Consider the following 15,656-nt stretch of genomic DNA (forward strand, 5'->3'; position numbering starts at 1 on the left):
TTTTCCATTTTTTTCAAGGGGGTGCCTCACAATTTTTTGGATTTCAGATTTTTGCCAAAAAGCACATTTTCGTGCGGTTTTTCAATCGTAGTTTGGCCAATTCAAGGCGTACAACCAAAAGACTGACTGTTTTGAAAATCTGGCTTAATTTCCTATCGATCTGCATCACTTAAAAAGAAATTTATTTTTTGACCCATTTTTCCATTTTTTTCAAGGGGGTGCCTCACAATTTTTTGGATTTCAGATTTTTGCCAAAAAAACACATTTTCTTGCGATCGATCTGCATCACTTAAAAAGAAATTTATTTTTTGACCCATTTTTCCATTTTTTTCAAGGGGGTGCCTCACAATTTTTTGGATTTCAGATTTTTGCCAAAAAAACACATTTTCTTGCGATTTTTCAATCAATTCAAGGCGTACAACCGAAAGACCGACTGTTTTGGAAAGCTGGCTTAATTTCCTATCGATCTGCATCACTTAAAAAGAAATTTATTTTTTGACCCATTTTTCCATTTTTGTCAAGGGGGTGCCTCACAATTTTTTGGATTTCAGATTTTTGTCTAAAAAACACATTTTCGCGCGGTTTTTCAATCAATTCAAGGCGTACAACCAAAGGACTTACTGTTTTGGAAAGCTGGCTTAATTTCCTATCGATCTTAAAAGGAAATTTATTTTTTGACCCATTTTTCCATTTTTTTTTTTAGATTCTAGATTTTTATAAAAAATATTTATGTTTATCAATCGTATTTTGGCCAAATCAATGAGTACAGACTGACTGTTTTGAAAAGCTGTTTTAATTTTCTAACGAAATAATATGACACTGCCAAAGGTCCAAGATTTCAAAAATGCCTCGATTTACCGCCCTTGGCAGTGTGACCATGGGCTTACCAAGCGAACGATAACAAGCGATGAGCACCGTTATCGAGAGCTGGAATGGCCGTGCCTGGCCGTGTTATCGCCAATCGATTGACCATTCCCTCTGTTTATATCGAAGACACATTAGTTTATTAGCTTAAATTAACTTATTTTAAGCCCACTTGCCCGCAAAAGATAGTAACCATAAGTAGATCGTAAATGCGGCTCCTCAAGCCGGCTTGGGTGCATCACGATGGTGAGTTGGCCGAGGCCGGCAAGAGCCGGACTCTCCAATTGGCGGCTTTTAACCCCTGTCTTCCCGTGTTTTGCCGGCAGACAAGCAGATATTCTCGGTGGATATCCACCAGGATTGCACGAAATTCGCGACTGGCGGCCAGGGCAGCGACTGCGGCCGCGTGGTCATCTGGAACCTGCTGCCGGTGCTCTCGGACAAGGCGGAGTGCGATGCGGATGTGCCGAAGCTGCTGTGCCAGATGGACCAGCACCTGGCCTGCGTCAACTGCGTGCGGTGGTCGCAGAACGGGCTGAACCTGGCCTCCGGCTCCGACGACAAGCTCATCATGATCTGGCGCAAGTGCGCCGGCTCGAGCGGCGTCTTCGGCACCGGCGGCATGCAGAAGAATCACGAGTCCTGGAAATGCTTTTACACACTGCGCGGCCACGACGGCGATGTCCTGGACCTGGCCTGGTCGCCGAACGATGTCTACCTGGCCAGCTGCAGCATCGACAACACGGTGATCATCTGGGATGCCCAGGCGTTCCCCCATCAGGTGGCCACGCTCAAGGGGCACACGGGCCTGGTGAAGGGCGTGTCCTGGGATCCACTGGGCCGCTTTCTGGCCTCGCAATCGGATGACCGCAGCATCAAAATCTGGAACACCATGGACTGGAACCTGTCGCACACGATAACCGAACCCTTCGAGGAGTGCGGCGGCACCACGCACATTTTGCGGCTCTCCTGGTCGCCGGACGGGCAGTATCTGGTCTCGGCCCATGCCATGAATGGCGGCGGACCCACCGCCCAGATCATCGAGCGTGAGGGCTGGAAGTGCGACAAGGATTTCGTGGGTCACCGCAAGGCGGTGACCTGTGTAAGGTTTCACAACTCCATCCTGAGGCGGCAGGACAACGACGGCAGTCCCAGCAAGCCCCTGCAGTACTGCTGCCTGGCCGTGGGCTCACGGGATCGTTCGCTGTCCGTTTGGATGACCGCCCTGCAGCGACCCATGATCGTCATCCACGAGCTGTTCAACGACAGCATCCTCGATCTCTCCTGGGGGCCCAAGGAGTGCCTGCTGATGGCCTGCAGCGGCGATGGCAGCATCGCCTGCCTGAAGTTCACCGAGGAAGAGCTGGGCAAGGCCATTTCGGAGGAGGAGAAGAATAGCATTATACGCAAAATGTACGGCCAGAACTATGCCAATGGTCTGGGCAAGAACACCTCCCTTATGGAGCATCCACAGAGACTGCTGCTACCTCACGGCGACAAGCCCACAAAGTTCCCGCTCAACAACAACGAGGGCAACCAGCGACCCATTAGCAAGCAAACGGAGACCAGGACCAAGGATGGCAAGCGAAGAATCACACCCATGTTTATACCCCTCCACGAAGATGGACCCACCTCCATAAGCCACAATATTGTGTCCAGCAGTGGGACGGCGGCGACAGCTTTAACTTCTGGCTCGGCGGCGGGCGGCGCCATCTCCTGTGCTGATCCCACGGAGGGCGCTGCCACGCCCCTAATGCCGCTGGAGCCCTTGGTCAGCAAAGCGGATCTGGGTCGCCTGGACTCGAGACTGAAAACCCAACCCGCCAACCAGCGCCGGCAGTCGCTGCCCTTTGATCCCGGCCAGACCAGCGAATTGCCGCGATCGCCGCGACTGGAGGAGCACCAGAGCAGCACCAGCGGACCCAGCAATCTGAATGTCACGGCCACCGGCAAGAGTGAATTCGTCAAGGCCGCCCTGGACTATCGTGTGCATGTCTCGAATGGCCATTTGAAGACCAATCACGGCATGCTGGCTAAGGTCACGGCTTCGGATTCCAAGGAGATGCTCTGGGAGTTCTATGTGGGCTCGCCGATAGTCAATCTAAATCTGTGTGGAAAGTACGCCATGCTGTGCTCCCTGGATGGGAGCATGCGACTCATTTCCATGGAGACGGGCTGTCCCGTCTTTCCGGCCATCTCGCTGACCAGCTCCGCAGTGCATTGCGCCTTTGTGAGTCCGAAATACTAGCTTTTATATGGGTCACTACTTGGATTTTCAACTCAAAAGGATTTCCTACGTTAATTTAGACTCCATAAAACCATTTAACTTGATTTCTGACAAACTAAATTGTAAATTAGCAGGGAAACCTTTTGAGAGACTCCCAGAAAACCAGTTGTGATGAAGGAAAATCAATCCATTAAGCTAATAATACTTTATTTCAGAGTCCGGACAACAGTTTGGTGGGCGTGCTGACCGAGTGCGGGCTGCTGCGCATATGGGACATTGCCAAGAAGGTGATCAGCCTGGCGGCCGGCTGCCTGGAGCTGCTGAACAAGCACGGCACGGCCGTGCAGTTCTCGGTCACGGATCAGGGCATGCCGCTGATTGGCTTCCCCAGCGGCAACTCGTACTCCTACTCGACGAGCCTGCAATCGTGGCTGGTGCTGGCCACCAAGGACGCCATCATGTACCACGGCATACGGGGCACTCTGCCCAGGGACATGGACCAGATGCAGCAGAAGTTCCCGCTCCTCAGCATGCAGGCCAGCAGCCAGAACTACTTTTGCTTCACTGGCGGCATGGAGCTGTACGTAGTTTACCTCCCTGCTCATAATTTATAGCTAATACTATCATAATTCTAGGAGGCATTCGGAGAGCTGGCAGCAGAGCGCCAAAATCCGGTTCATCGAGAACCAGATCAAGCTGTGCGAGGCCCTCCAATCGCTGGATGAGCTGCAGCACTGGCACAAGATGCTTACCTTCCAGTTGGCCACCCACGGCTCCGAGAAGCGGATGCGTGTGTTCCTGGACGATCTGCTCACCATTCCGGAGCCGGGTATATCCCAGGTGGGTCTGCCATCGAAGATTTCCCTTAAGGTAGCCTGTTGCTCACACCATATACCTCCATCCCGCTCTAGTTCGTGCCAAAGCTGGAGCTGATGCAGTGCGTGCTGGACACACTGAAGCCACATTCCGAATGGCAGCGCCTGTACTCGGAGTACGTGGAGCTGCTGAAGGAGTGCAAGTCCGAGAGGCAGAAGGATATCTTCGCCACACCCGCCCCACCACAACCGAAGGCTGCCTCGTCGGCGGACTCATCGCCGGCCGCCGGGCCAATTGGGGACGAGGCAGCCGGCGAGGAGGGCACCGAAAAGGGAGCTGCAGCATCGGCTGGAGGATCACCCACGGCTGTGACCACAGGCACCAGCACCGCCACCACTGCGACCACCAGCAGCTCCATTTCGTCGTCCGGCTCATCATCCTCCACCTCCGGATCGTCCTCATCTTCCTCCTCCTCCTCGTCATCGCTGTGCGCGCCGCAGCCGGCTCCTAGTCCCTCCGCCGAGATTCAATCCCTGGACTCGCCCACCGTCTGCCTGGATGACGAGCTGCTGTCGGCCTCATCTTCACTACCTCCGTTGGACGCGTCGCCCGTGGAGGTTTCGCCAGCATCCACATCCGGCGGGGCCGCCTCCACATCCCCGGCCGCCTCGGTGGCGGGAGCAGCGCCAGTTTCCAGTTCCAAAGCCGCCGAAACAGATCAGACATGAGACGAAAGACTCCTATCCCTAATAGACCTCCTTAATTGTGTTTATTTCCCTAAGCTATAAGCGTCTAGTGTAAAACCTTTTGTACCGAACTAAATTAGGCACTTTGTAATCTTCCTGCCCGAGAAGAACATCGGTTAGTGTGCGAATCATTAAAGTTGAGGTGGAAATTGAAGTGAGAGAAGCATTACACCCGTTTGTTGTCATTCTCTGACAGGAGAACTTAAGTTATACCATTCAAATGGTGTTAAAGTACAAAGGCTCGTTAAGAATTCATAAATAAAAGGCTCCTTCCTAGATTTGTACTCTATATTGTGTACTAGAATCGATCGTTACACTAGCGTAACAGTAATATATAATATATAATAGCCGGCGACAACAAATTGGTTGCCTGCCAACAAAGCCATACATTTGTAAATATGTAAACTATATGCGATTATTCGGTCGCAGAGCTCGCTGCTTAGTCTAAACAGTAGAATTATGATTTGCGCATGCATGCTAAATGGGGATTGCCATCCCGCCGGCTGCTCAGAAGTAAGAAAGTGCCCTTTCGAAAGGCCACCGATCATCATCCTCATCCTCAACATCGTTTTCGTGAGCCTTGATCATCCGACGACAGCCGCTGGTGGTGCGACTGCCGGCGCCTCTAGCTATTGGACATTGTAGTGTGGTCCCGGCGTGGGCACGCTCTTCAGCGGCGAATCAAACTCGATGGGCGGCGCCTCGATGACCGGCGTCTCGGCCGCCCCAGTGCCAATCCTCTCCTGCAGCGTTTCGTACAGCTTGTGGATGTGCTCATTGTGGGCCGTTGTCGGCTGCATGGCCTTCATCAGGGTGGCCAAACGGCCGGAGGGCAGCTTGTTGTGCACATACCACAGCAGTTTCAGCATGTGCCGCGAGGTCACGTTCTCGCGCGTCAGTCCGGCGAAGATGAACTCGTCGAAGAGCGTGGTGCAGAAGTCCTCCGTGGCGAACTCCTCGCTCATGGGTATAAGCAGAGCAATCTGCAAAGGAACACCAACGATTTCAGTAAGGTTTTCTGCTTGAGATCACTGCGAGAGGCTTACCAGCGAGTGCAGGAAGGGATCCTCGTACGCCCGGTCGTCTTTGCAGGCGGACAGAATGGCCAGAACGCGCAGCACGCCCACGCGGTCCTTCAGGCGCGCCGTGTGCAGCGTATAGTACATGGCCAGTATGCTGGCCACGGAGCTCTCCTGGATGTACGCCTCCACGGCATCGGGCGCCGGACCCGAATGCTCAATGGTGGTCAGCGCCGACTCGCGCTCATCCGGCGGCAGCTTGGCGTGCAGGCTGCGGCACTGATCGTCCACCATTAGCGACATGAGGGCGGGCAGAAACTTGGTGACCACCTGGCAGTCCAGCTTGGGCTCCTTGAAGTCCTGCGAATCGATCATCACCCAGGCACTCAGGCCCAGGGCCAGCATTCTCAGCAGCAGGATGAGTATCTGATTGTCGCGCGGCATGCCCTCGTTGTTGATCAGGTGATGCAGTATCTTGATGGCCGACGTGGCCAGGAAGTTGATGGCATACGGATCGCACAGGGTCATGGAGAGATCGCCGAGCACCTGCTCCTGGCCGCGCTTGATGTTGTCAAGGAATCCCTGCAGCTCGCGCGAACGCTTAATGTCCACATTCTTCTCCCTTATGCAAGCGTCCAGGCACCAGGTGAACTTGTGGCACGGATCGATCGAGATGATCTCCTGCACCTCGAGATCGTGTAAGGCCATCAGTAGCTCCGCGCGCAGCGTGCAATAGTGCACGTTGCGGGTGCGCAGGAAGAGGGTGCGCAGGAACTGCAGCACCATGTCGTACAGCTTGACACTGGTGCCAATCATGTTGGCCAGCTTCTGGACCACTTCGCCCTGCCTGCGCACCTTGGGCGTGGGCTGGAAGAACAGATTATTGAGGTTGGTGTGATCGAACAGGATGTGCTCCTTCTCGCGGATGTACTGCGACAGCAGCGGCGACACCTCGTCGCCAAAGAGCGACTGATTGTCCCGCCAGATCTGCCGCTTGACCTCCGTGTCCGTGTCCGCGTACAGTTCCCGATCCCGCACGAGGATCTTGAGGTACTTGTCGTCGATGTGCTGCGTGTTGCGCAGTATGGCCATGACCACGGGGCGCAGCGATTTCACCCGGACGACGGGGAAGCTCTTGACCAGCAGCTCCTTCAGCTTCTTGTCGCGCTCGCGCGGCTCCTTCTGGCCCATCTCGTTGATGTGGGCTATCAGCTTGTCGCGCAGCTCCTCCATCAGCGAGGTGTGGAAGTCCAGCCGGCGCACGCCGTGCAGGTCCAGCAAAGGCAACATGGGGCGCAGTGAGGGCAGCAGAACGCCGTTCTCCAGCTATCGACGAAGGCGACAAAGTGGCCCCATTAACAGGTGGATGGGTGATAAATAAATAATCCAACCGGACTTTTGGCGCCCATTTTCGGTGCAACGTAAACAAACCTGGAAACTCTCGATGGCCTTCAGCGGGTCCGTGCAGGAGGTCAGGGCCTCGCGCAGGTAGGCCTGGCCCGGTATGTTCACGTCCTCCAGCCCGGTCCCATTGTTGTTCTTCGCCGGCGTGCTCATTATCATACACAATTATGCGGCAAGCCGAAGACGAGACGAGAAATTGCAAGATTGTGTTGTTTTTTTGCTGGCGAGGAGAGAAAAAAGTAAACGCAGGGCTGCATGTGCGCGGCGACATCGATGCCCGTTATCGATTGGCCGCTGAGCAACACTGCCCGACTATCGGGATTTGTTTTTAATAATGTCAGATTAAAAAATTAAAATTTTTCATTATGCTTAAAAAAATATATAAAAAAATGAAATTAAAAAACTTCTACCATCAATACTTATACAAAATATAGCTCAATATATAAAAAAGCAAATAAAAACCTACAAATTGAACAAAAAATTAAGTAAAACGATAGTGGTAGGTGCTATCAATTGTTTTTTTTTTTATATAAATTTAGATGAGTTTTTTTTATTGAATTAATTTACTTTATTTCTATTATTATTTATTTTTAAAATCATCAACTTCAAAGCATATGAAGCGTAACAAACACAAAAATCATATAACCTTATATATACTAATTTTCTTGTTTAGTAATACTAAAATCAGCATTCATTTTACAAAACAAGATTGTTCCAACGCAAAGGATCCTTGCGATTCCGTGACTCGTGACTCCCCGCCAGGCCGTGACTGCGAAGACGAACGCCAATTAAGCGATGTGCCATCTCTAGCGCGAAATAAGCAACGCCAAAAAAAAACAGAAAAAAGCAAAGCAAGAGCATCAAGTGCGGAGAAAATCCACACAAATTGAGCCAATTCCCGCGGACGAGGCCGCCCGCTTCTGGAGGAGATTGCTGCGCGCGCAAGGCGACTGCCCACGGAGTCGCAGATCCTGTCCAGCGGCACACACTCGCTATCCTTGGCATCGAGTGGGCGAGCGTGTGTGCGTGCGTGTTCCGACACCCAGCCGTGCGTGTGTGTGGCTGCTCGCCTGCCTGTGTGTGCGGGCATCTCGGCGAGAACGAAAGTCGCTCCTTTCCTGGGTAAACAAAAACAAAGCACTTGGATGCGAGCAACAGGATAGGCTTAGGCTCAGGACCCGGCTCTCCCCATCACGCTCTGGGAAAGGATCACAGCAGTGGGCAGCTAGAGCAGCGCCCCCGCAGAAGCAACATGTCCTCGTCGACGTCAGAGCGCAAGCGCTACCACAAGGACAACGCGCCCACGGATGACATCCTCACGCTGATCAACCTGGTGCGCCAGAACCCGGCCCTCTACAACTACAAGCTGCAGCCCAACCAGCGGCGCCGCTCCGACGTGCTCAACGGCTGGCAGGAGGTGGCCCAGCAGATAGGAAGTGAGTGCCGCCTCCTGGCGGGGATTACCCTGGCTCTGGAGCTTCTTTGAGGGTTCCTTAAGGATTCAGACCCTTAGGCTATGGACCTCTGTTAGGATTTCAAGTTCTGGCAGGGATCTGGGGACTAAATACTGGATTTTTATATAGATAGCATTGTCTTTCATACGTTTCCTTCGTCTCATTCGAAGACCTAGTGGCTATGGTCTTCCTGTAGACCCTCAACAGATCTACCCTTCAACACATCTCTTATTTATCTAAATTATATCAGAATCCAACCCCTTTATAAAGTTGTTTACTACAGTTCAAAACAATCAATGTCCATTATTTGCGGTATTTAATCTCTGAACACCTTTCCAGTCAATTATAAATATTTATAAACACCATCTGCCAGTTATTCAATAGTTACAAACACCTTTGTGAGTCTGATCCTACAAAAGCACCTTTTGGTTCTCTTATTTCGGCTGAACTATAAACAAATTCTGTGCGCTTTCCAAGAAAAACCCTTCTAATTCTCCCTAGGAAAGTGTTTCATTGTCAGCTTATGATTATCTCTATATATAACTCATAAAACTGATCAGAACCACCTATTTATTATCTTAGTTCCAATGATTTCTTCTAATTTTTCCCAACAAACTCGCTGATTAGAACCTTCCGCATATATTTTATAACTATTTATAAACACCTGATTCTGATCCCCTTCTAATCCCCCCTTTGCAGACAAGTACACGGTGCAGGAGGTGCGTCGCAAGTGGAAGAACCTGCGGGACACGTTCCACCAGTACCGCCTGCGCACCCCCAAGTACATCGAGGGGCGGCTGTCCAAGTGGCGCTACGCCAAGGAGCTGGACTTCCTGTCGACGGTGTACCAGCCCAAGTTGAAGTCCCACCGGAACACACAGAGCGGCTATGAAACGAGTGGAGGAGGCGGTGGCGGCGGCGGCGGTGGCGGAGGCATTGGCAGCTCCAATAGCGCCACGCTGCCCATTGGAGCGATGCTGCACCTGAAACAGCATGTGGACGACGACGATGACGAGGTGGTGGACGACGATGGGCAGTCGGATCACGACACCACCACCCTGTCCTCGCACCACGGCGCCTCGCAGATCACGCTGGTCAGCGACGAGGCGGAGACCTTCATTCTGACCGCCTACGAGGAGGGCGTGTCGGACGACACCGTCTCGCAGCACCACCACCATCATGGCCACCACCAGCAGCAGCAGCACCATCACCACCAGCCGCACCACCATCACCATCACCAGTCGCAGCACGATGGCAGCATCTCCAGCATTGAGCTCTCGCAGATCACCCACGATGAGGAGGACGATGTGGTGTGCGGTGTCGACGAGGACGACGATGTGGTGGATCACGACGGCCAGATGGATATTGTGAAGCACGAACTGGACGAGGACGGGGCCACCGGCGCCGAGGTGGACTACGAGGAGGTCTGCATGTACGAGGAGGCCAGCGGTGCCCACATGGATTGCGAGATGGGCGTGGGCGATGCCGATGGCGGCAGTGATGTTACCCACGGCAAGGAGTTCCACTACATCGATGCCCATGAGTTCTGCATATCGGACATTGAACCGCAGACGGTTCGCTCCAGCCAGCACCAGTTCTCGAGCGGCGGCGGATCGGGCAATGCCTCGAATAGTGTCCTGGCCGGCGGCACCGTGGTGGCCGATGGCAAGCTCAAGAATCTCACGCTGGTCACGACCACCACATCGGCGGCGGCAGCGGGCGGTGGCTCCTCCAATCGTCACGATACCTCGGTGTCCACACAGCAGATATCCCTGGTGGATGTGACCGAGGCGACCAGCACCAGTGTGACGATTTCCAGCACGCCGGCGATCTCTCTGAATGCCGCCACAGTGACCACCACGCCGGCCGCGGCGCTGTGCAACACCACATCCTTCACGTCCACGCCGACGGCCACGATCCTGCAGCTGCCCCCCCTGAGCTGCGGTTCCGGCCAGCCACTGGCCGTCAGCGCGGCGGCCAGCAGCTCCAACATGCTGGTCAAGGAGGAGGAGCTGCACCAGCAGCAGCAGGTGGCCCAGGCGCTGGCCAAGCGTGACGAGCTGGATCTGTTCTTCGACTTCCTCAAGAAGAAGATGCAGTGCTTCAGCAAGACACAGATCACGCACATCCAGATGGAGTTCCTCAACTGCGTCAGTCGGCAGGAGGCGGCCGAGCAGGATGGCAAGGATTAGGAGCGGCACCGGTTTCCAATCCCATGGCCCAGCACACACACACACACACACAACCCCCACCCAAGATCCCTTAGTAGCTGCTTAGTTTTCCATGTATAGGCTTAGGACTCGTACCGTTTACCAGTTTTACCAGCTTTACCCACGAATCCCCGGATCCCACACCCCCGCGCACCCGCCAATCGCGTAAACTATGCATAAATATATAACCCAGCGTTATAAACCATTGTAATTGAATATATGTAAGTGTAAAATAAATCGATTCTCGAAAATTATGCCAGATCTGGGGAACTGTCTTGGTTGCAGTCGTTGGACCTGCTCTAAATCGTAAGCTTCTGTTGGCTTACCCCTTTTAAAGCCCCAACTAAAGGTTTTATACAACTAAAATTGGCGTAGTAGACTAAAATAAGGAGTTTTAACATGGAATAGATTATAAAAATTACAAATTGTTTGCATAATTTTAAACCACACAATAAGAATAAGTACTTGTTTTAGACAACTACAAGCCACACATATTATTTGAAAATAAATATATGAAGACTCCTTGCTGCCTTGTTCCCTTACTCAATGCATAAACGGGGCGCTCAGTGGGTCAGAGCTCTTACTCTAAGTGCCAGCAAGGCCGCATCCCTGCTCGCCAGTAACAAGTCAATTGGCATGTGTGATCTTTCGCTTCCCGCGTGGGTTTATTTGGCGCGGCAGTCGTCCGAGGTCCGTTGGCGGATGAAACAAACTTAAACGCAACACTTAGGCTAGTTAGAGGCTGAAGGTTAGCTCGTTAAATATACACATGGGCATGCTGGCGGAGATCACGCTACCGGCGCAGTGACCCCCGGCTGATCCGCCGCCGCCGCCGCCTCGCCTTGCAGCTGGGCAATGTGCTCCGAGTTGAAGTAGATGACGGTGATGGTGATGTCGTCGCGGTACAGACGCACCACATCCTGGGGCAGCGTCAGGTAGTACGAGATCTTGGAGTGCTCGATGCCGTAGTCGGTGGCGCCCAGGGCATGCCGGATGAGATGGGTGGCCGCGTTCTGGTCCACCGGCTTGCGGGTGAGGCCAGCTCTGCAAATCACAATCACAATTAGTTTGTATCAGGATTGGTGAGATGAAAAACACGGACTTGCGCTCGGCTAGCTGCTCGGAGATTTCCTGCAGCGTTATCTCGCCCTCGGGCAGGCGCATCGGCTCGAGGATCTTCTTGGAGTTGATGTGCTCCCCCACCAGGCTGACCACCTCGCTGGGCGAGAGGAAGTCCCACAGGCCGTCGCTGGCGATGACTAGAAACTTGTCGTTGGGCCCCAGTGCGTGCTGCTGCACATCGGGCCGGGCGGTAAGGTACGGTGGCGTGTAGTAGTTCGGCGCCATGGCCTGCTCGCCGAACATGGGCAGCACCTTCTGCTGCATAATGTCCAGGGACCACTTGTAGCGGAAGTCCCCGAAGGCACGCAGCGGCGCCAGCTGGCTGAGCAGCCGGCCATTGCGGATCACCGTCTCCTGCTCCTCCTTGGGATGCTCGGCCAGGATGCGGCGCACCTCGGCCATGTTGTCCGCATTGTGCTCGGTGTTGAGCTTCCTGGGCTGCCACTGCTGCGTCTGCGGATCGAGGACGCCCAGCACGGCGCCACAGTCGCCGGTGCTGGCCACATGCAGCTGCAGGCCCTCGATGTGCACCAGGCAGGCGACGGCTCCTGGAAAATAAACAGGAATATGAGGTATTTGTGTATAGGAGTATGTAAGAAGGGATGAGGAGAGTCTACATTTGGTTTAACTAGCTGCTCAGATCGTCGGGGAAACAAATGAAGTTTCCAGATCTAAAGAATCGAGCTTGTTACTGTCACATGTGACTCCTACATCGCTTTCAACCCACCGGAGAGCGCCACGCTCATGGTGCGCACATCGCTGCTGGCCAGCGCCTCCTGGGCAATGTTCTCGTCCAGCTGGAGGAAGGCATTGACCAGCTCGCTGGCCACATCCCGCTGCGGCGTCTCCGTCAGCTGCTTGATGTACTTGAGGAAGCTGGCCTCGTAGATGGGCTTGATCTCGCTGACGAAGTCCACGTTGTCGTTGTGGCACTTGAGGAACGACTGGCTGCTGCAGTTCTGCTTCATCTGCTCGCGGAGCACCTGGCGCGGCAGCGTGGCCGCCGAGACGTAGCGCAGCAGCCGCTTGGACACCACCTGGCCACAGGAGGCGCCGCCGTGGCCGTCGAAGATGCCGCAGATGAAGCCGTTGCGGTGCAGCAGACTGGCCTCCGTGCGCGAGTCCTCGCAGGGCGAGTTGGAGCCCAGCTGGTTCGTCTCATAGCTGCGGATCACCCCGTCCACGGGGAAGTTGTAGACGAACTCGTTCTCCCTTAGAACTAGGTTAACCTGCGGAAAAGTTGAAATTAGTTTTGGATCCTTGGCTTTTGAGGGAAACCCCTGGTATATGGATGGGGTACAAATACAAGGTGTAAGAAATCTAAGTCTCTAAAGAGTTACTGTGGCTTACTTTGGTCATTATAAGTGCAGAATATTTATGTAAAATCCCAATCTGGACAGGGAAAAATACCAAATTCAGTTAGGATGCCGTGCTTTATTATGATAATTTTATGTTTTATGTGATTTACCAACACTAATGTTTGAAAATGCTTCAAAGGCGTGACTTTCTACTTGCTTATTAAATAGAAAAAGAAGCATTTATCTATTCTGAGTTTTATATGGTAATTATATATATTTTAAATATAATTAATGTTAAATCCCTATCAAACGAAAGGTTACTTTCTGTGAAGGTTACCTGCAGAGGTTAAATATATAGGGTCTTGGGAACCTCTATTAGACAAAGCTTTGATAACTTAAGACCCCTTATTGACCTAAGTATTATCTCACTAAACAAAAAGTTGCCATAGATCCGTTCAAAACGGTCCAAGATCTTAAATTGTATGATTTCTTCTAGGAAATGTAAAGGTTAAAACCCAATAAATGCTCGATTAGTTAAGTTATGAGGTACTAACGATTCCATAAATTTTTTTTTTTTTATTCATTTACTATACTACATTTGAGGTGCTTCAATTCCAGATCTCACATTGTAAGAACTCTGTTAAAACAGCTTCACTAGGGATGTTATTGGTGTTATTCTAACAAAACTATCCTTAATATGAGATGTTACCGATTCCAGATCATACATTTTAAGAAATCTGTTAGAAATATCATGGATATTAACCGAAGTTAATGTTACATACACTAATACGGCTCAACTAGGGATATTATTGGGGTAACCTGTAAAAGATAGACCCGATTCATTATCCTATGGGGATCGTAGGGGTGCTATTCTACATATGAGGGTCCATTGATTCCAGTTCTTACATTGTAAGTACTCATTTCGGCCATTTCAGATCCTAATAGGGATGTTATCAGGGAGAGATATATCTCATAGAGATCATAAGGGTACTATTCTCTATATGAGGGTTTATTGATCCCAGTTCTTACATTGTAAAAACTCTGTTAGGAAATGTAAGGGGTTTTTACCCAAGTATTATGTATCTATAGGGTATATCCCATCTCAGATCTTATAAACACTCAACTAGGGATGTTCTTGGGGTTACCCTTAAGAGATATAACCGATTTCATGTCTTTTAGGGATCATAAGTGATTCCAGACACATTCTAAGAAGTCTGTTAGGAAATGTAGGGGTTTTACCGAAGTATTATGTATCTATAGGGTATTACCCATCTCAGATCTTATAAACACTTAACTAGGGATGTTCTTGGGGTTACCCTTAAGAGATATAACCGATTCCCCGTCTTTTAAAGATCTTGGGAGTATTATACGGATACAGGGATCTTAGGAGTACTATACCGATTCCGGGTCTTACATCGTATGGACTCAACTGCGGCAGTTGCGGCAGCAGGCGCAGCGCATTCAGACTGAACTCCCGCACATTGGATCGCACGTAGCTGGCGGCGTCGTTCAGCACGAACTTGAACATCTATATGGCGATTCTATATGCTCTCGCCCCGCTGTGGCTATAATTGGTTCCGTAACCGAGTCGGCGCGGGCGAGCGGGCGGGGGGCAGGAGGTTGGGGGGCAGGAGGTTGGGGAGCAGGAGAGGGCGGAGAACGAGGTGGACTCCGTATCGTATCCCGGAAAATCCGGCTGATCTACGGACTCCGGCTGCCGGCGGCTGACGAAAGGAAGCTCTGGTTTTCCGAGTGGCCGGCGTGCGGTGTGTACATTTGTGTGCTTTGCGAGAGACGAAACGGACACTTTCCACGGAAAACAAATGGAAAATGAAAATACACTGTGCCCTAGGGATGGATTTTCCGACACGAACGGGCACGGCACAGAAACGACAGCTTCGAGCAGGCGCAGCCGACGTTGATTAACGAGCGCTCAAGAGCGTTGTTATATTCGAAATTTTGATTTTTCAATTTTACACCTTAAAAAATGTTTTCTAATAATATGTAGTTTTTGGTTCTACATATTTTTCTTGGCAATCGAAGACCATCTCTAGGTTGTATTTACAATCGAACAGCTGTCAGACTGACAGTTGGCCGGCGTTGCCAGACCTGCGCTTAAGCTGTCTCTAATAGGTTTCAATTTTCAAGCCAAATCTAGCTATAAAATTTAACTTAATAAAACATGAAGTTTTGCTAATGTTTCAAGTCTTTTTATTTGATAACTCTAGTTAGCTTAATGCTTCTCTGAAAGTTGATCATACAATTGTGTAGTCATGTACTATTTTTGTTGTTAATTTTAAAGACATTTTTAAGTCAGATATTTCCAAGTTTTCAATAATCGGAAAGCAGTTATTTTCTTTCAAAGTAATGCTTCTAAAAGTAACAATTTTTGTCGGTAATTTTTAAAGTAATTTTAAAGTCTTATATTTCCAAGTTTTCAATATTCAGGAAGCATTTATTTTCTGTGAAAGTAAGGTTTCTCTAAAAGATGATCCT

The 15,656-nt window shown here is 51.1% G+C and overlaps 4 protein-coding genes and 1 long non-coding RNA gene across 7 annotated transcripts in view; 3 read left to right on the top strand and 2 right to left on the bottom strand.

Moving 5' to 3' along the window:
• The window catches only part of LOC108022041 (uncharacterized), a 117,512-nt gene that overhangs the window by 21,828 nt on the left and 80,028 nt on the right, over positions 1 to 15,656 (top strand). The gene's annotated exons all lie outside the window — the stretch shown is intronic.
• On the top strand, positions 965 to 4,822 carry LOC108022022 (protein HIRA homolog). Its single transcript, XM_017090867.3, has 5 exons — positions 965 to 1,110; positions 1,191 to 3,094; positions 3,307 to 3,671; positions 3,727 to 3,931; positions 4,003 to 4,822. Exons 1-5 carry the CDS (start codon positions 1,074 to 1,076, stop codon positions 4,633 to 4,635), a joined length of 3,144 nt encoding a protein of 1,047 aa, XP_016946356.1. The 5' UTR covers positions 965 to 1,073; the 3' UTR covers positions 4,636 to 4,822.
• LOC108022023 (negative elongation factor B) lies at positions 4,928 to 7,296 on the bottom strand. Its single transcript, XM_017090868.3, has 3 exons — positions 7,104 to 7,296; positions 5,700 to 6,998; positions 4,928 to 5,636 (listed from the first exon to the last, which is right to left on the bottom strand). Exons 1-3 carry the CDS (start codon positions 7,233 to 7,235, stop codon positions 5,283 to 5,285), a joined length of 1,785 nt encoding a protein of 594 aa, XP_016946357.1. The 5' UTR covers positions 7,236 to 7,296; the 3' UTR covers positions 4,928 to 5,282.
• LOC108022020 (lateral signaling target protein 2 homolog) lies at positions 7,737 to 11,262 on the top strand. The gene is made up of 2 exons (XM_017090864.2): positions 7,737 to 8,512; positions 9,230 to 11,262. Exons 1-2 carry the CDS (start codon positions 8,329 to 8,331, stop codon positions 10,720 to 10,722), a joined length of 1,677 nt encoding a protein of 558 aa, XP_016946353.1. The 5' UTR covers positions 7,737 to 8,328; the 3' UTR covers positions 10,723 to 11,262.
• Positions 11,378 to 15,246, bottom strand: LOC108022021 (pyruvate dehydrogenase [acetyl-transferring]-phosphatase 1, mitochondrial). Its single transcript, XM_017090865.3, has 4 exons — positions 14,575 to 15,246; positions 12,590 to 13,091; positions 11,843 to 12,410; positions 11,378 to 11,784 (listed from the first exon to the last, which is right to left on the bottom strand). The coding sequence occupies exons 1-4, from the start codon at positions 14,686 to 14,688 to the stop codon at positions 11,529 to 11,531; spliced, it is 1,440 nt and encodes a 479-aa protein (XP_016946354.1). The 5' UTR covers positions 14,689 to 15,246; the 3' UTR covers positions 11,378 to 11,528.

This window comes from Drosophila biarmipes, chromosome X, assembly GCF_025231255.1.
Source record: "Drosophila biarmipes strain raj3 chromosome X, RU_DBia_V1.1, whole genome shotgun sequence".
Lineage (NCBI taxonomy): Eukaryota > Metazoa > Arthropoda > Insecta > Diptera > Drosophilidae > Drosophila > Drosophila biarmipes.

What these genes read in the sequence shown, in the direction of transcription:
- LOC108022022 (XM_017090867.3), top strand. Translation starts at nt 1,074, where the DNA reads ATGCGGCTCCTCAAGCCGGCTTGGGTGCATCACGATG. An exon ending in GGCTTGGGTGCATCACGATG is followed by an intron (nt 1,111 to 1,190) that starts GTGAGTTGGCCG and finishes TTTTGCCGGCAG; the next exon opens with ACAAGCAGATATTCTCGGTG. An exon ending in CGGAGCCGGGTATATCCCAG is followed by an intron (nt 3,932 to 4,002) that starts GTGGGTCTGCCA and finishes ATCCCGCTCTAG; the next exon opens with TTCGTGCCAAAGCTGGAGCT.
- LOC108022023 (XM_017090868.3), bottom strand. Translation starts at nt 7,235, where the DNA reads ATGATAATGAGCACGCCGGCGAAGAACAACAATGGGACCGGGCTGGAG. An exon ending in AGGCCATCGAGAGTTTCCAG is followed by an intron (nt 6,999 to 7,103) that starts GTTTGTTTACGT and finishes CTTCGTCGATAG; the next exon opens with CTGGAGAACGGCGTTCTGCT. An exon ending in ATCCCTTCCTGCACTCGCTG is followed by an intron (nt 5,637 to 5,699) that starts GTAAGCCTCTCG and finishes GTTCCTTTGCAG; the next exon opens with ATTGCTCTGCTTATACCCAT.
- LOC108022020 (XM_017090864.2), top strand. Translation starts at nt 8,329, where the DNA reads ATGTCCTCGTCGACGTCAGAGCGCAAGCGCTACCACAAGGACAACGCG. An exon ending in GGTGGCCCAGCAGATAGGAA is followed by an intron (nt 8,513 to 9,229) that starts GTGAGTGCCGCC and finishes CCCCCTTTGCAG; the next exon opens with ACAAGTACACGGTGCAGGAG.
- LOC108022021 (XM_017090865.3), bottom strand. Translation starts at nt 14,688, where the DNA reads ATGTTCAAGTTCGTGCTGAACGACGCCGCCAGCTACGTGCGATCCAAT. An exon ending in CGCAGTTGAGTCCATACGAT is followed by an intron (nt 13,092 to 14,574) that starts GTAAGACCCGGA and finishes ACTTTTCCGCAG; the next exon opens with GTTAACCTAGTTCTAAGGGA. An exon ending in GAGCAGCTAGCCGAGCGCAA is followed by an intron (nt 11,785 to 11,842) that starts GTCCGTGTTTTT and finishes TGTGATTTGCAG; the next exon opens with AGCTGGCCTCACCCGCAAGC.